The 20,205-nt window shown below is 39.3% G+C and overlaps 1 protein-coding gene across 1 annotated transcript in view; it reads left to right on the top strand.

The window, feature by feature from the left end:
• LOC126203775 (serine protease inhibitor I/II-like) overlaps positions 1 to 17,293 on the top strand; it is a 58,135-nt gene extending 40,842 nt beyond the window's left edge. Inside the window, exons 5-6 of the mRNA XM_049938143.1 lie at positions 2,996 to 3,105; positions 17,081 to 17,293. Of these exons, the coding sequence (XP_049794100.1) occupies positions 2,996 to 3,105 (110 nt within the window). The 3' untranslated portion in view covers positions 17,081 to 17,293. The remainder of the gene's footprint in view (positions 1 to 2,995; positions 3,106 to 17,080) is intronic.
• The last annotated feature ends 2,912 nt before the right edge of the window (positions 17,294 to 20,205 follow it).

Below are 20,205 nucleotides of genomic sequence, written 5' to 3' on the forward strand. Positions count from 1 at the left end.
ATGTTTGTCAGATTGTCCTCACTGTCGAACAGCGCCACATGATACGCGAAAGGTGTTTCCGCTTACGCTACCCCGAAAAATCAGCTTTAGCGGAACATACATTGGAAAACGGACACCGAATTGCATTCGACGAGACTTCTATTGTTAAACGGACCAACGGCTTCTGAGAGAGCGGAACAGACAAAGCGGTAGAGACTATAATATTGGACAATCACCTCAAAAAATACGTTGGACTGCTGCTGAGTGCGGCCTGGCATGCTGTGATTGAGGTGAAACGGGCGTGGTTGTCTCGCCACCAAAACGTTACCATGTGCAGGAATGAACACCAGTGACGTCACTGGTGGAAGCGTGGCTATGTAAGCACGGCAGCGTCACCCACACGACAATCAACCACTTGACAGTGGCAGAGGAGATCTCTGCCGAAAACTCGAGATCAGTTAACAACTTGACGCGACTGAAACCTTAGAATATTTTATTTAATTGTAGATAGACTTTCACTCCATATCTCTTATTGCTGTTACCCTAAAAATTGTCAAAAGTTTTGGTAAATCTGCATATCCTATAAATATCTCTTACAAAGTAAGTGATTGGTTTAGTGTTTCCTAGCGCGCACCTATCTTCTTCCGGGAGCCAAAATTATCTTTCCCGAGCTCGGCTTCTACCGATTTTTCTATTCTCTCTAAATAGCCCGCACCAGTATTTGGTAACCACTACTTATTAAGTCATAACTCTGAGGGAATACCGTCTACTCTAGGGGCCTTATTTCAATTTAGGTCCTTCAGAGCAGTATCGAATTATTCTCTCAGAGTCGTATCTCTCATCTTCATTGATTTCCTCTTCCCTTTCTCTGATATTGCCTTAAAGTTCGTTTCCCTTACAGAGCCCTTCTAGATATTTCTTCACTTTTCAGCCTTCCCTCGTTTACTTAGTGATGGTTTGCCATCTTAGCTCTTGATATTTATCCAGCTGCTTCCCTCTTCTCCAAAGTACCCTTCAATTTTCCTATAGGCTGACAATAGTAAAGCCTGCTTTTACATTCTTGTATTCTTTGTTTTACCATTCCTGCTTTTCCTCCTTGCACTTCCTGTCAGGCTAATTTTTAGACTCTGCATTGCCTTTTCCCTGCATCATTTGATGCATTTTTTATATTTTCTACTTTCTTCAGTTAGATTCAGTATCTTGTGCATTATCCAGCGATTCCTACTGGGCTTTGTGTTATTGTTATTTGATCCTCTGCGTCCTTCATTATCTCGTTTTCCAGGGCTATCTATTCGTCTTTATATTGTGCTCCTCACCCCTGTTTCATTCCCAATTGTTCTCTTTGAAACGCTCAATACCCTTTGGTCCTTTCAGTTTATCCAGATATAATCTCCGGAATGTTCTAGCTTTCTGCAAGTTCTGTAATTTTGACTGACAGTTGATAGCCAATAAACTATGGTCAGAGTCGACAATCTTCCACTGGATATATTTTTCTATTTAAAACGTGATTTTGGAATCTATCTGAAATCTTCCTGTGCCTCCAGATCTCTTTCACGTTTACTACATTCTTTCATGATTTTAAGTACTAGCGACGGTTAAATTATGCTATGTGCCCAATTCTACCAAGCGGCTTCCTCTTCCATTTCTTTTCCCCCCGTCCACGTTATCCTACAATTTTTTGTTCTCTTCATTTTCCTGCTACCAAATTCCAATTCCCAATCATAATCAAATTTTCATGCCCACAACGATCTCGGAACTACTTCCTTCATTCTACTAATCATCTGCGGAACTATGTATAAACTTGAAACAATGTGGTGGGTGTGGGCTTTATGTCTGTCTTGGCAAAAATAAGCGGTCACAATGCTGTTCATAGAAAATCACTCGCAGTGCTTTTCGTTTCTGCTGTTGGCAGTCTTACCCTGTTTTAGTGAAATAGGTAAAAATTTCATATAAACACTGGTAAAATAAATTAGTGATGAAAGTTATGATGTACACATCACATAGAAGAGTAACTATCATTTGCCTATTTCATCCGTCATTGCGTTATGATGTCATCTTCATCATCAAGAGCAGCAGCTGTTTGGTACTCATAGATACGTAAAAGACCTGTCTAGAATTTTCTGTGCATTGGTGTCTTCAATAAGACGACTCCTTCATGTGTTTGTGTAATTTTCCCACCGTCCGTGAGGCCACAGTCTCGATTGTCCTTGTATTTCGGGATCCAATGTAGAGTTTCCGTTGTCTGTCTCCCATCCATTCACCCGCCTATGTGCATGTTATTCGGATTATGGTCATAATTACTTGTTGCATTCCACTCTGTTTCTTTATGCCTCTATGTGTTTTCTGCCTCTCATAGTAATTCCCAACATACTCGTATATTGCTCGACGAACCACTCTTAGTTTTTGAATGGTTTTCGTACGTGTATGCCAATTTGTTTCTTCGCTCATAGGTAGGACATCGCGCCTAGTACACGTCCACCGCGGCTCTCTGGGGCCACAGCACAGTTGCGACACCTGAGGATGGGCTTATGAGAGCCCGAAACCGGTCGTAATAATAAAATAAATTTACAATTGAAGCGGTATTTTCAACCTCTGGCTTAAGAAATTAGTTACAATACTGAATTAACTACTGTTGTAACTCTCTGTAAATGCTAGTTGAATATGTTGATTAAACTGAAGGATATTGCGACAATTTAAAATGTGTGTGTGTGTGTCTTTACGTGCGTGCGTGTGTGCATGTATGTATACGTACCATTATTAAATGTACGTTTTGTGTGCATTTTCAGTATTCTCATGTTCTCATCGTGGTGTTCGTTTGCAAATGAAATGACGTCGATGTTTTCTGTTGAGTAACGCAGACGCGATACCACATGAGCTGTTTCTTTCTTTAAAGCTGCAACATAGCGTCAGACGCTGACGAATGGCAATCTTTGTTTTGCGTGGGTTCACACTTGTCAAAATCTGCCGACAACTGTAGACCAGCGCTGGTGTAGCAGCTACCAACGTTTTGTTACAGAGGTGTCCTGCAAGCCGAATTCAACGTTCAAGGACGACTGCAACATTTGTAAATGCAGCCCAGATGGCAAGAATGCTGCGTGCACGTTCATGTTGTGTCCGAAGCCATAGGTGAGTAATATACTGTAGTCATCTGTTCACATTTCTACAGCGGCATCTCAGAGTGTGCCGACGAGGTTCCAGCTAAATATGGCAATCCTAGCACAAGGCTAGTTATTTCTGTTGGGAGACTGTTGGAGACTTTGGTAACCGACCATCATAGCTGGGCACAAGAAAGTTAATCCATTAACCGCTAATTAACGAAGTTAAATTTTCAAGTAACCGGTTAATTTTTAAGTTAATCGTAAAGACCTCAATAAAGGACTCTTTAACTTCCGTTGACTTACTTTCACTCCGTTAAATGTTGATTAAGTATCTACTATTTACGACGTAAATGACGCCGTGGGCCCACGAAAATCATGTTCTGACAAGTTCGGGTTGTGTAGATGTGTGGCTACGCCGGCGTGCACGCGATTCGCGATTCGTGTAAACAATCAAGTGAGTAGGATATTCAACTACACTTGGAAAACAAAGGTCACAAGTCCACAAAATCTTAACGGTCCCCTGATCGATAGGACAGTAATGAAATAAGCAAGGGAAAACCGCTCAAGGATTAGAAATATAAAACCTTTCGTCAGTAACAACTGTGTCCTGAACACTCTTACCATGTATTAGGTATGTAACGACGCACAATTAATTAGTGTTACTCACTTACACGCGACCTTTGACTTTGAAAAATCTTTCTATTGCAAGATTTACCATGCTACACATCAAAATGTTAAAGATTTTATACGAAAGCGAGACTCGTGAGCCGTGGCGCTAGTTAACTGGCGCGCCAGTCTCTTGGATGTCCATTATCGATCGTTCGATTTTCTTATCTTTGCTTGCCTTGTTGTTTTCTGCATTCGCGGAGCGAGTGGCAGTTGACGTTTTCTCGGGCTACCTGCTAAGACGCCGCGAGGTACGAGGTGGAAGCAACCACGAAATGTGAAGTTGGTTGTACGCGGTCTGCCGGTTCAGAATGGAGGATATGTGTTGGCTGCCTGCCTATGTGCTCTCCTGATTTTGCTCGCCGTGCCTTGCGAGCCATACCGGACGTCCAGCAGAAGTTAAGCAGCCTTGTGTTTCTTTAAAGAAAAGGAGAAAATGTATAAGACCTTTTGTAACCAATTTTGGTGGCCTCTTAAGTGTGGCCTTCGCGTTTACACTGCCTTTGGGGAGAGCTAATTCTTTTAAATTTAAATAGTTGGGGTTCCCGGTCCTTTATATTCTTTTGGGGCATTTGTCTTTTCAATTAAGTGTTGTCATCCCTTAGTGCGACCTGGTGTCACTCCTCGTTAATTAATGCTGGTTTATGCGTACTTAATTTTGAATTGGCCATTTGAATTAATATTTTGGAGCGCAGTAGAGCACTAAGGCAACCTCATTGTATTCCACTTTGTGCCTCGGTCTAGTACCTTAATTTTCAGTGGCACGAGTTAGCTCCACTACCGGTTTTACTGATGTGCTCCCTTCAAAATCTTGTCTTGTATAAGTTTGCCCCATGTGTGTCTGGGAACACAGAGATGAGCTTTAGTGTGACTTCAGTGCTAGTCAGTTAATGGAATCTTCATTTTGGCTTGGCTTCCACTGAAGAGTTTGAGTGGAGCGTAGTGTGTTTGATTTGTTATTCATTTAATTACTGTAAGTTTGTTTATTTAATGGGGAGCAAGACATTTAAAGACTGATATTAACTCAACTAGTTGCAGGGTTTTGCTAATTCGTTCCAAATGGTCTACTACTTATTCAGTGGCAAGGCTGTTGATTAGTTGGTTACTGTGAGTACAAATTCACGCTATTTACTTGTTTCCAAAATTGTTGAAGTGTCTGTGTCGTGATTCAATCACTAGCTACGTGTTTGAGCTAAATTGATGTAAACATTACATTGCCTCCTTAAAATATGTTGCCAGCAGGAACCCTTAAGACAACTAAGTTTTGTCACTGCTTATGTTAACCTTTACTGGGAGCAATATTTCATGTAGTTAAATTTCGTCTTAAAATGTGTATTTCTCTGATGTAATAAACGACTGATAAAAGAAAAAAAGCAAAGGGGCCTGGTCCTTCCCATTGTGTCCGGTTTGTAACACGTATCAACTCGTTTACGAGACTAAATGTTTTTGCTCACGGAAAATCCGACTCCATGCTTTAGTTTCCACACCCAACGCAATAACAAAAGTACTTAACGTGAACAGAGTAAACAAACAACAATAAATAGCCTACATTAAGTTCCCGTCGCTCGCTTTTGATTGTTTACACGAATCGCGAATCGCACGCACCTCGGCGTAGCCATACATCTACACGACCCGGACTTGTCAGAGCATGAGTTCGTTGGGCGCCGCGGAGTCATTTCTGTCATAAATAGCAGATACCTAGTTAACTGTTAACCGACTGAAAGACATTCAACCGATGTTAAAGAGTCTGTTATTACAGTCTTTTTAAATTAACTTAAAAATTAATCTGTTACTTAAAAATTTAGCTTCGTTAATTAACGATTAACGGTCTTGTGCACAGCTATGATGGTCCGTTACCTAAGTCTCTAACAGTCTCCCAACCGAAGTAACTAGCTTTATGCTAGGGTTGCCTTACCTAGCTGCGACATCGTCGGGACACTCAGAGACGGGGCTGTAGAAATGAAGTAAAAATATATGGAACTCGTTGCGACAGAAGTAGTTGGAACACCATGATTTGCGGAGGATTTCACTTTTTTCACCAAGTTTTTTTTCCCTTTTACGTGTTTGTACAACTCCATGCAAATCAGCCTGTAGTTAAACTGGCACTGTAAGACTGATTTTACAGTCCCTGCCAGCAGTCGATTTCCTTCATCAGTTCACTGTACCGACATCAGCGAAAATGCTCGTTCCACAATGGCGTTGCGTATGACAATAGAAAACAAATACTCGCATAATTTTAGCAGTTGGTATTTGCTTGCAGGATTACCGGTTTTCTTAAGAAAGTAAACCTACTAGTAAACCCACCTCTTTCCCATGGCTAGTTTAGACTTCCATTCTTCCGAGTCATGCTTAGATTCTAAAAAAATCTTCAGATACATAAATTCCTGAAAACAGTTGTTACCTGAAATCCTTTCACTGTTTTTAGAGAGTTATGTAATAGTCATTACCAAATCCGGGGTTTCAGATAGCGTCATCCAATCAAATACTTGATATTTATTAAAAGAAATAGTCAATTTCTCTTAGGAAGCAAATTCTGTGGGGTAGAAATCCATTGTCTCTTCCTCAGATTTGCAAATCAAATTAATTATATCTTGTCTAGGGTTCACCTTCTTTCATTTTTTCAACTCCATCTTGGTTTACATGCCAATAAAATTGATTCAGACTTCTTTGACTGTCGATTAAGATATTTCTTATTTCAATTATCGAGACTTCATTCTTCTCCACGCCTTTCATACATATTTTTTAAAAAATAGAGCGAAGTTTGACTGCAGAAAAATGAAAATATCTGTTATTATTCTAGGTGGGCTGTCTTTGGAGTTAAAAAATTGTTTCAATGAAATCAAAAGCTTAAGAATGCTGTCAACTGCGGGCATTAACGACAGCCATCTTTTTTCCGACTGAGATAAAAGAGTCTGATCATTGACATCAACGTATATGCAGAACTCTTTCAGCTTCTGAGTTCTAACTTTGTGTATTGAAAAACAAATAATAGCAATGTCGATTAGGTCTCCAGCAGGGCTTGATATAGTATTGTCGAGAATATGAGCAGGGCATTCAATTCCTTCAACATTTTTCCTAGTTCTTTAATTTGGTGAAACACATTCTGCTAGCCACGTCGGTGAAGACTTTCGAAGTTGGTATTGGTATTGTCTCCAAAAAAAGCGATTAATTTATGTAATAGAATTTGCAGTTGTCTTAAAGCGTCTAGACAAAACTTTGCAGTTGTCTCCTATGTCTCGTTATTCAGCGAATCAAACTTCAACACCTTATTCCGTCACTTTCAGTTGAAACGTCCCCTTAGAACAATTATACATGACTGTGTTTAAACTGACACACAATATGTTTAGCGCAACGCAATCTGACTTTCAATAATCCCTACAAAAGAATGGCCCTGACTAACATTAACCTATACATTTCACAAATCACTTACCTCACAAAAATCTTGGTTACTCGAACTACTGCAATACATCAAGCGCCACTACTGCCAGCTAAGTAAAATATTCTAACTACTGAAGGCACTAACTACTGATAGGCATAGTTAGCAAATGAAAGATTTTGATAGAGAACAAACAATGTATTTACCTTAATAGTCATAATATATATATAGCACTTCATGATATCCAGTATTACAAATTTCAAAACTCCGCCATCTCTCTCCCCACATCCACCACTTCTGGCGGCTCACCTCCAACTGCCTAATGCTAAGCGCTGTTCACATCCAGCTGCCCAACACTACAATGGCAGACAATAATGCAAACTAGCCACAGACTGCACACAGCACAGCCAGTGATTTTCATACAGAGCGCTACGTAACGTTGCCAATAAGAAAACATAAACAGCCTACTTACATAGCCCCCATGCTCCCCACAAAAAAATTTACAAATTGTTTTGGGCAGTAGCCAATAATGATTTGATAAAATTTTTCATAATTACAATAACAAAGATATCAAATGCACCCACTTATTGATACAATGTTTGTCAAAAGCTAAAATTTTCTTACAGTCCATAAAGACAGTCCTGATCATTCATCACAGTAACATTGCAGTGTTTTTCTCAAAGTCTGAGCAGTAAAAGAAAATGCACACGGAAATAGTGGATTCCCATGCAATCTTGAAGAAGTAGTGTTGTCCTTCCAACGGAAAGACAGTGCTGACATGCAGACAGGTATTGGTCCACAACAGAGCAAACCCACAGCAGAGTCAGTCGAAATTTTGAAGAGTATTGGTAGGTAGGTCATCACAGAGCAGACCCACTGTATTCCTGGTAGAGATTATGGTATTGGTGGGCCACCAGAGGCGCAGACCCACTGCAGTCCTTATAGAAATAATGGTACTGGTGAGTCAGCAAAGATGCAGACCCACTGTAGTCCTTGTAGAAATAATGGTATTGGTGCGTCATCAAAGGTGTAGACCCACTGTAGTCCTTGTAGAGATGGCCAGCAGCCATCTGCTGCGACTGTGCAGGTGCACAATCACCATCGAAGAGCCTTGCGGACAATATAGCAAGTCCATAAACCTCCACTTGTGCACTCACAGTTTAGGGAATTGTCCTTAGAACCAGCAATGCTGTTATCCAGTCCCTTGCTGAATTATTAACACATGTGCAAACACTATCAGTCCCTACTTCTCACATATTGTCCATATACTATGACCAACAGGAATGTGTGCAGTGAAATGTAGCTTACAAGTTACTTAATTTGATGAACTGGTGTCAAGTACAATTTTAGAACATAAGAACACAATAACAAAGGTACAAAACACATCATTAAAAACATAATAATACAGATAACATTTGTAGTAATAGGGGCTTTACAAAAGAATAGAAATAAACATATACATCAGTGTTACAGGAATTATGACATAAGTAAATACATGAAAGATCAGAATAACTTTTGAAACATCAACTTCACACATGAGCATTAAAACAAAACAGAATAAATGTCTAAGCATCTTTACAAGGTAAATAACATAGTATTTGAAAAATTCTACAACATAAATCTTATTAGCTAAACACTTAAAGACAGGAAAAAGACACATAGCAAAATAACACAAAAGGAAAGGGCAGGGTTTGTTTTCAGTGTAACATTTGGTATTGCAGTCCAACCTAAAAACTTCATTCCATATATCGTCCCTCTTATTTCAACATTTGCTCCAGCCAAAAAAAAAAAAAAATCCTATCCAAGCATGCTTTCTGTATTCTGTTCACATCCTCTTTCAAAAATAGTTTTTCTCCACTGTTCACTACTTTTTGGGCCAAACCATTTTCTTATAGCTTCTCAATGCATTTCTTCCGATTCGTCATACTTAGTTTCTTATATAGTCTACCCCCTCTTAAGCTAACTTAAATCTACTGAGCTCAGATATATATACCAAGGGACGAGGCAATGCAGCAGCACATAACAAATTAACACAAACAGCAAGGACAAAAAAAAATACAAATTGGCAAAGTAAGCAACAATATTACAACTAATATAAGGCAATGAGCAGCAAACAAGAAAAATAAATCAGTAGTAAACTGGCTTAGCAGAGTAACACAAAGTCAAATTCAGTAACACTATGCCTGGCAAACAGCAGCAGCAAATGAAATAACTTATATCTAAACATGACATAGCTCAAGCAGAAAAAAATATTACATTAAAGACAACAATGCAGACAAGGGAAATGTATATTCACATCTTAAAGTCTATGTAATTAAAGTGGTGCACCACAAGAAGTTATTCTACCAAAAACATTACCAAGTAGTTGAAAAGAAAATTCCGTATGCAATTCCTGTGAAGGGAAATGTCTTTTTTATGCTCCTTCGTTTTTTTTTGAATAGATCATAAAATTATTTACTGGATCTGTAGGCATAAAATATTTATATTAGTACATCTATTAAATTTTAATTTAACCAATGCTGCAGTGCACCTAGAAACTAGATATTAAACAAAATGAGTAAATAAATACATAAAGCAAGCCATATGGCATTTCTCTCAACTAGCAAGACAATAGCCATGAAATGTTTCTCATCGTTTCATTATGCATTTTAGTAAATATCATAAATTAAGAGCTCCACAGTATAATCATATGTTTTCAAGTTTGAGCGTGTCGTATTTGCGATGCTTTCTACAAAGGAATGTCAATAGCGAGGATAATGGCCTCCCGTTTTTTTTTTGTTTTTTTCTACCTGTGCCTCTGAAAAGGCACACACAAATGGCTTTTTCTCCAGGCGTCTGACACAGCTGGCCGCTCAACACGCATTATGTCAAGGTCACTTGGCTTTCTTACCGAAATATTTACGACACCAGTTTGCACTACAGTGGCAGTCTCATATACAAAATTTCACAGGTCTAGAATTTGCGTTACAAATCTGTAGAAACAAAATCCTATTCATATAACAGTGTCCAAAAATTTTCGTCGGCATTGTAATACATTCACGCATTTACATACATTTCACAACTCTTAAAGTACAATTCTTGGTTTCCAACAAACTTTTTCACAAACCAGAGTGCCTAACCACTACTCATTATTCATTACCTTATTCGTCGACACTTCTTCAATATTTCATCATAACAGATACGTAGCATACTCAAATAACTCATATAGCATCAGCTTATTGATCATAAACATACCGAAACAGCATAATACACATAGTCATCGTAATAATAACATCATAACAGCTCAGTCAACTCTCAAAATCGTCATAGCTTCCTCCAATAATTTAAAAACCTAAAAAAAAAAATCTCTGCTCATTTCAATAGTGTCATCTACCTCAAACGTACTTTAAAATCATGCTCCCTTACCAAATACATCATTCAAAGCTCTCATAGTATCACAATGGTTCCGAAAAAGTATGAACAGTTCATAAAGTACAGACCAAATACAATTTTGTAAGTGTGAAGTTATCCAACGGTGTAATTACGTAAACATCTGTCCCTGCCGTAGTAAAAAAGTTTGTCTCTCTCAGTTAAATGATCAGATAGCTGTGTAATTCTGTGTTAGAGAAATATGGTACCGATGTGTAAAGTTATATAAGCAAATACCATATTAGCTAGGGCACCTTGTGCTTCCCAAGCACATGGTACACAAAGTAAGCGTGTACCCCCCTGAGGATTAATGTAATTATACCCTCAGGTGTTACAGATTACAGCAGTGGAATGAAATGTATCACGGAAAACCTTTGTATCATTGTACTTCAAATATCTTTAAAAATAAATGATTTAAATGCAAAATTAATCACTCAAATACGTGTCCTGTAGCACTAAATGTGCGTCTTGTTGCAACATAATCTCTGGGGACGTGTCGTAGTTATCTTCCTCCGAAAGCTAAGTTCTGCAGAAGTCAATGTACTTACCTCATGATAAACAAAAGTGAAATGCTTTGCGTATAGATATCTTAGTTATTACGCTTATTGCCGTGATGAAGAAAGTACTGTGCTGTAACGTATTGTTGTGCTTCGGAAAAGGCTGTCTCATTGTATCTATACCACAAAAGTTACTACTAAAACATGTTTTACTTTCCAGAATAATTCAGAAATACTGTGTAGATACAAAACAGAAACACTGCAAAAGCAACATTGTAAATTGTCACTCATTAGTAGCGTCGTGATAAAATCGTGTAGCTGTCACATAAACTAACCACTGTGTCATCTGGTATTTCACAGAAAGTACTTTAAATCCAGGATGTATTTTCAAGTAAACCAAAATGTTGCATTAAAATCTCATTAGCAGTACTGGTCAATGTTCTAAGTGTGTGAGCCTTATAGTCGTTACGTAATCGTGCAACTAACAAGCAAGAATGTACACACACAATAACACTGTGTCGTCTGTTCACAATAACAATGCATTCGTAATTTCTGTTTAAATAAGTTCTCTTGGCTCTTGACTGGATATTTAACTTCAAACATTGTTGCATATTAACAGATTCTAAGTCTGACAAAGCATACTAGCAATGTAAAGTGAAAAGTTATATGGCAAAGACAAAGTTAAAAAGCAGATTATCTTTCAATAAACGGTTTTACATGTGAGATGTGGTGGAAACCTTTACTCTTCCTAGTACACAAAGTTTCAGCTTCAACGCAATTATCGTGCGGTATACGTCGGTAAAGAATACTGGAATTTTTCTCAAGGTTAGCGTCTATGTTATTTTTCTCTGAGCCAGCCTGCGCACTCGGCTGCCTGTGGTGCGAGTCATTGTCTGTTTCTTTGTTGGCGCGCGCCGTTATTGGGATTAGGAGACCGAACTTCTACAAATTCACCTTGACGAGAAGGCCCTGCCCTGTTTGAAGCTCGCCAGTTCTGATGGAATTCAGGTCTGTCGTTTTGTCGGTAGTTTACATAGTTTCTTGTTTGTCGGTCATGTGGTGGAGAATTTCTCCCGGAATCGTAACTGCGTGGTGGACTGTTGCGTCTGAAGTTATTCTGTCTGCCTTGATAATAATTATTTTGGTTCCCATATTGTCTGATTCTATTGTTGTCTCTGTGATAGTTACTACTGCAGAGAGATGATCTTTCCCTGTAATTGTTACTACTCTGCCAACGGTTGTCATATGGGTGGTGTCTGTTTTGGTCACAATTTGTGTTGTGAGAATAGCCTTGTCATGTATTATTTCTGTCATCGCGGAATTGTGACAGATGTGATCTGTAATTGTTGTGCTCCTGTTTTCGCGTTCCGCGATTGTCAGTGTAAATTTCCAGTTCTTGTAACAGTCCCTGAAAAGCTTCAATGTCATCTTTGCAACGTCCTGCTAAAATAATATGTCGTAAATGTTCAGGTAATTTGATTAAGCAAATGCGGATGAGTTCTGAGGGGCTGTATGGGTTTGACAGGTACTGATTCTTTCGCAACATGTCTTCAAAATATTTCACAAGACTGGAGAATTCAGATTGTTCGAAATGTTTCATCATTATGATGCTATGTTTTACTCGGTCTTGTGTAGCTCGAGACCAATATGCTGAGAGGAAGCCATGGTAAAATTCTCCTTCACTGTGACAATCGTGAATGACCGATCGCATTCTTACAGCTGGTTCATTCTCTAAGTAGCCACACATAAATTCTAATCTGTGCTGCAATGACCAGTTGGGAGGAAAACAATGAGAGAATTGGTGAAGCCATGCTCGTGGATGAATGTCGTTGCCAGAATTCTTGAATGTTTTGAATTTACGTGTAGTAATGAACAGCTTATAGTCAAAATCATCGTGTTGGCGAGTCGCACATCGCTTATTGTTACTTCGTTTCGGCGGTTCTATCTCAAAATTCAATGCGCCTTGCCAATTTCTTTCATAATTTCCGAAATGTCCTATGTTATTATTTTGTGGTTGCTCCGTTTTTCTATATCCCTCCTCCCGTACTGGAGCGCGAGTGTCCTCTGAAATATGTAATTCTTGTATTACTTGTGCCAACTGATCTTGTACTTCCCGGATTTCTCTTTTGTACTGTGTATTGATTTGATTTTGATTTTGTTTGAATTTTCTAATTTGTTCATACTCTTCAGTGTCAGTGAAAGCTACAGGTCTTGTGTCATTCAGATTATCATCTACCTTTGTAGATAAGTTAGTGAACTGATCTGAAAGTTCGGCTACTTTATCCGATAGTGAAATTATTTCCTCTGTGTGTTTTTCTGAACCAAGTTTCAGAGTGTCCATTTGTGTTTAAATCGTATCTACTGTGTCCTTTAAATTTTCCTGAGTTTTTGCAAGTTGCGTAACCTTATCGGTAGATGCAACTGAGTCAATTTTAGCTTGCAAGGTGTCGTGATTTTCATGAACAATAGTTTGCAGTTCTTTTATGGCTGCTTCGTGATTCTGTAATGCATTTTCATGACGCGAAAAAATAGGTTGGAAATGCTCACAAATTTGTGTTTTTACGTCATTACAGACTTTTTGACATTTCGATTCGATGTTATGTAACTCAGTAGTTAAATCTTCACGTGTTTGTTCAAGCGTGGTGTCTAACTTTTGAAGATTTTGTTCCATTGTGTCTAACTGTTGCTGTGTTTGTCTCTGGTGTTGTTCCATTGTGTCTAACTTTTGAAGCCTTTGTTCAATTTGTTGCATTAACTGTAATAACTGTGCACTGGTGTCTGAAACATGTTCCTCAGTGCTTTTCGGCAGTAAATTTGCACCGGCAACATTCACATTTTGACAAGCAGAAAATGTGTCTTGACTTATTTGAGAAAACGATGAGGACCCAAAACCTGAATCTACAGTATTTGCGAAATTGTGTCCTGTCATTTCGGATTCCTGAGGCGAGCTGTTGCTGACCGATCGATCGATAATGCTTCCCTGTTCACTAATTGTTTCACTGCCTACACCATTATTTGCAGCCCGCTCCATTTCCCTATGCACAATTACGAAATTACTACTTTGAATGTCTGTTAATTCATTGCACAGTGGTGCTGATAAGCTACGCTCATCGTCACTATTATTTGTCAGTTTACTTTGGAGCCTAGTGTTGCGTTTTTCACACGCCATTATTGTCACAATATTTCACACGACAACACAGAAAAGCACAATTTGAAGAGCAAAATAAGAAAACACATTAACGTAGCACTGAAAATGATATCTAGTTAATTACAAGCGCAGCTGCAAAATACTTGGTGCAAATCTAAATGCATGCCACACCTGTTTTACTGTACAACAATGAAAGACTGCAACTACAAAGGAGATTCTCTCTACAATTACGCGCTAGCAATAAACAATATCTACACTAATTACACAAACTACAAGAAAAAATCAGAAGATTCCAGTGAGGTATCCTCGGCTAAGGGTCGACATATGAAACGTCCCCTTAGAACAATTATACATGACTGTATTTAAACTGACACACAATATTTTTAGCGCAACGCAATCTGACTTTCAATAATCCCTACAAAAGGATGGCCCTGACTAACATTAACCTATACGTTTCACAAATCACTTACCTCACAAAAATCTTGGTTACTCGAACTACTGCAATACAGCGAGCGCCACTACTGCCAGCTAAATAAAATATTCTAACTACTGAAGGCACTAACTACTGATAGGCATAGTTAGCAAATGAAAGATTTTGATAGAAAACAAACAATGTATTTACCTTAATAGTCATAATGTATATAGCACTTCATGTTATCCAGTATTACAAATTTCAAAACTCCGCCATCTCTCTCCCCACATCCACCACTGCTGGCGGCTCACCTCCAACTGCGCAACGCTGCGCGCTGTTCACATTCAGCTGCCCAACACTCCAATGGCAGACAACAATGCCAACCCGCCACAGACTGCACACAGCACAGCCAGTGATTTTCATACAGAGCACTACGTAACGTTGCCAACATAAACAGCCTACTTACACAGTGAAGTATTGAACAACTGAAGGAAACATCTTTTCAGCCTTGTGATTCGATGCGTCTGTACCTAATGCCGTAAAATGAAATAAAATGAAACGTCTTGGAATTGTTTTATACATTCTGAGACGGAGTGTGGTGAGAGAATATTTTTAACAATCGCTGTAGATTTGTTCCTGGCTTTAGACTGCTTTTCGGCAACTTTGGAGTCAGGATGCATTGCGGCATTCGGTTTTACGGTACAATCAAGACGACTGAAGGAACGGTGATGCTTGACAACTTTATAAGTTGTTGTTAGTTCTGTAGCGGCAACGAACAGTTGTTCCTGGGCATCTTCTTTAATCACGATTGTAGAAATAGGTTTTGATGCCGATTCTACTGAGAATCTATTAGTGTGATTCTTCGTAGAAATGTGATGCCTCACATTTGCCTTACTTTCGTGAGTTACTCCAATGAAACAGCTACAAATCTCACACAATGCCTCCTGATCCATACGTCCTTCCTTGAAAAAAGACCACTCCTTTGTGTAATCAACCGAAAACGGATAATTTCTCTTTCCATCCTTAGGCAGTTCCTAAGCTATGATAACTTTAATAGTTGGTAAAAAGTCGACCATAACACTTCAGCCATCGAAATACACGTCACTATACACTTCACGCCCTATATATCAGCGGTAAACACTTCAAACTTGCGCACGTTGTTCGTATTACGATTGGAAAGAATCGTCTTATCAGATCGCTATTCAGGTGGGAAATGCCCGATTCTTTGGTATGGAGCTACTTAAATAGTTTCAGCCCGGTACTACTGGAGAAGTTTGGTAAGTTTTCGAATGATAGCGCTGGATATAGAAGGTGCTTGCATCATCGATACACGATACACAACATGCGACGCCATATGTGAGACGAACCTGTCAAAATAAACTTATTGACATAAATAAAACCGAGGCTGCTTTTACAAATTGCGCTAACAGATGGCGTTTCTTCAGTACTTGAGCTAAGCTCGCAGCAGTGTTTTGCAACATCGGGACAAAATTGGGTCACGTCGGGATAAGAACGTGCATAATGATGGCGGTCCCGATATATCGGGACGGATGGCAGCCCTGACTTGTGCTCATGGCGTCCTGCTTCATGTGAAAGAACCTATTTACAGGCCCACAATTTTTTCTGAAAATTAATAATTTCAAGTCATATAAAAATTATCATCCAAGGATACTTCTGTACCTATTGAAAATGTACTAATTCCCATATCTCAAACGTCTCGGAACAGATAAAAAAATCCTGAAGTATATTTTTACTTTGTTTAATTAGAAGCCGCTCGGGATAGCCGCGTGGTTTGAGACGCCTTGCCACCGTTCGCGCGGCTCACCCCGTCGGAGGTTCGAGTCCTCCCTCGGGCGTGGGTATGTGTGTTGTCCTTAGTGTAAGTAGGTTTAAGTTAGATTAAGAAGTGTGTAAGCCCAGTGGCAGATGACCTCAGCAGTTCGGTCCCATAGGAACTTAAAATTTTCCAAAATTTATTTAAAAACGTATTCACTAAACCAAATATTCTACGACTTTATGTCTTTTTCACTTTTAACCTTACCATTGTAGGTCTTTTAATATCTGTAGCGCACTGGAAAGCTACACTACACGGTTTTAATACGATCTTTCAGGATATTATCTCTTTTGCGCTGTAGTACGTATTTAATGGAGTAACCAGACTGTTATGTCATAACACGAGGGATAACTACCTTATTCTTTATAAGGATAAATGCATCGTCGACTCTGCAGCCAAACCTCACTGACGAGCACGGACAATGGTTGCTCTTTACTCACATTTTCAGTTTAGTAAGGTGGCAGCATTTATTTAAGTCGGTACACATTTTTAGCGATAATTCGTTAAGTTTTTTCAAGGTAGAAAGTTCTCTGAAGTTATCAGAGTTTTCGTAAGGCTTAATGCAAATATCCCTCTAAATTGCTTGTTCTATTTTAACTTTCTTTTGGTTACTGCTTTCAGGCTATTTACACTGATTTAGATCTGTTATTTTTGCTTTACAGTGATTCTACTTTGATTTTAACGACTCCACGAGGCAGTCTACAAGATTGTGAAGAGGACTTTGGCAGGAAGAAGAGTAACTATTATTCACCTGCCAACCACTGCAACGCATGCATGCTGCCTGCACAAAGTATATGAAAGGAATTGTACAATGTTTCACAGTTGAGATATCTTATTCTCGAATTTGTGAAAAATAAATATATGTTGCAACAATACTTCGTATTTCGTACACAGCTCATTTACCTTTCCATGTTCTTCGGTAACGACATGAGTCGATTCTGAAGAACTTGTAATGTTTTACTGTAACAAGACACTGACACAGAAAATTGTTTTTCCCCTTTCCTCATCCCCTTTCCTCATCACCATGTTCCAGGTTCAGCAAACTACCTGCATTTCCTAACTCAACACGATGTCTATCAAAAGCAGGTCTTCTTGTGGACAATTAAGTGAAATGATTGTTTTTTCACCAGACGGCTGAGATACGTTGCCCAATTAATTGCTTAAAGGATTTCGTCAAACATGGTTTTAGGACACCTTACAGTATAATTTAAAATCGAGGCACAATGTGCCTAAATATTTGACATCGTCACAGTTCATAATGATTTATACTAAGACAAATCAGAATATCTTGAGAAGGGTGTTCATGTTTGTTGTACTCAATGAAGCAAGTCTAACGCCAAACACACAATGTAGCATTGAGCGAACCGCTGACACAGAATAAGCGTTTGTGTACAAGATAGCTGGCATGCACACTTGCAACCAATCTACTCATAAGTAATATGGGCAATGCAATGTGAAACATGCAAGAGATATTTATTAAAAGACTGCGTACATAATACACAGATTTGACAGCCTAGTGCGTGGCACTATATGCAAGTCCTATTATCTAACTCAGCTAACACAATGGAAGTTAACTATGGTATCTAATCTACAGAGGGTTTGTTCGGTCTGCTGTCTGTGACATTTATTAAGTACAGTCTTTGAATATGAATTTCGGTAGATACTCGGCGTTTAACTATCCATCACTCGTATATAGCGTTTGCTATTACGGTGGCTCATTGCTATGTATCCTCTAATATCTGGGATGTCCTGAGGTAATGAGGTAATTATGAATCTCCAGAGATCCAGCAGTTTTTATCTGTAGACTACTTAGCCGTACCTTAGTAACTTTCCCGTGGGTATACCACCATTAACATCATTGTTATTTAATTTCGGTAATGTATCCTTGATGCCATACTAAATAAATAAATAAAATTACGGAAGCCACTGTTGATTTGCGTCGGCTGATAACTGTAGACCGGAACTGCACGGGCTATGAAATAGATTTGCAATTGAAAATATGGGGGCGGTTTGCCTATATTTACCCACTATATGGGGAATGATTTCCATTTGCGCTCTACTTTGTGGAATTGAGTGGCGATTGATCGGAACTGATTGGTGTCAGCTGCAAACAGTGCCTGAATTGTAGCATCATCTACATCTACATGATTACACTGCAATTCACGTTTAAGTGCTTGGCAGAGGGTTCATCGAACCACAATCATACTATCTATCATTCCACTCCCGAACAGCGCGCGGGAAAAAGGAACACCTAAACCTTTCTGTTCGAGCTCTGATTTCTCTTATTTTATTTTGATGATCATTCCTACCTATGTAGGTTGGGCTCAACAAAATATTTTCGCATTTGGAAGAGAAAGTTGGTGACTGAAATTTCGTAAATAGATCTCGCCGCGACGAAAAACGTCTTTCCTTTAATGACTTCCATTCCAACTCGCGTATCATATCTGCCACACTCTCTCCCCTATTACGTGATAATACAAAACGTGCTGCCCTTTTTTGCACCCTTTCGATGTCCTCCGTGAATCCCACCTGGTAAGGATCCCACACCGCGCAGCGATATTCTAACAGAGGACGAACGAGTGTAGTGTAAGCTGTCTCTTTAGTGGACTTGTTGCATCTTCTAAGTGTCCTGCCAATGAAACGCAACCTTTGGCTCGCCTTCTCCACAGTATTATCTATGTGGTCTTTCCAACTGAAGTTGTTCGTAATTTTTACACCCAGGTACTTAGTTGAATTGACAGCCTTGAGAATTGTACTATTTATCGAGTAATCGAATTCCAACGGATTTCTTTTGGAACTCATGTGGATCACCTCACACTTTTCGTTATTTAGCGTCAACTGCCACCTGCCACACCATACAGCAATCTTTTCTAAATCGCTTTGCAACTGGTACTGGTCTTCGGATGACCTTACTAGACGGTAAATTACAGCATTATCTGCGAACAACCTAAGAGAACAGCTCAGATTGTCACCCAGGTCATTTATATAGATCAGGAACAGTAGAGGTCCCAGGACGCTTCCCTGGGGAACACCTGATATCACTTCAGTTTTACTCGATGATTTGCCGTCTATTACTACGAACTGCGACCTTCCTGACTGGAAATCACGAATCCAGTCGCACAACTGAGACGATACCCCATAGGCCCGCAGCTTGATTAGAAGTCGCTTGTGAGGAACGGTGTCAAAAGCTTTCCGGAAATCTAGAAATACGGAATCAATTTGTGATCCCCTGTCGATAGCGGCCATTACTTCGTGCGATTAAAGAGCTAGCTGCGTTGCACAAGAACGTTTTTTTCTGAAACCATGCTGATTAGTATCAATAGATCGTTCCCTTCGAGGTGATTCATAATGTTTGAATACTGTATATGCCCCAGAACCCTACTGCAAACCGACGTCAATGATATAGGTCTGTAGTTCGATGGATTACTCCTGCTACCCTTCTTAAACACTGGTGCGACCTGCGCAATTTTCCAATCTGTAGGTACAGATCTATCGGTGAGCGAGCTGTTGTATATGATTGCTAAGTAGGAAGCTATTGTATCAGCGTAATCTGAAAGGAACCTAATCGGTATACAATCTGGACCTGAAGACCTGCCCGTATCAAGCGATTTGATTTGCTTCGCAACCCCTGAGGTACCTACTTCTAAGAAACTCATGCTAGCAGCTGTTCGTGTTTCAAATTCTGGAATATTCCATTCGTCTTCCCTGGTGAAGCAATTTCGGAAAACTGCGTTCAATAACTCCGCTTTAGCGGCACAGTCGTCGGTAACAGTACCATCAGCACTGC

Source organism: Schistocerca nitens, chromosome 9 (genome assembly GCF_023898315.1).
Source record: "Schistocerca nitens isolate TAMUIC-IGC-003100 chromosome 9, iqSchNite1.1, whole genome shotgun sequence".
In the NCBI taxonomy this organism is placed as follows: domain Eukaryota; kingdom Metazoa; phylum Arthropoda; class Insecta; order Orthoptera; family Acrididae; genus Schistocerca; species Schistocerca nitens.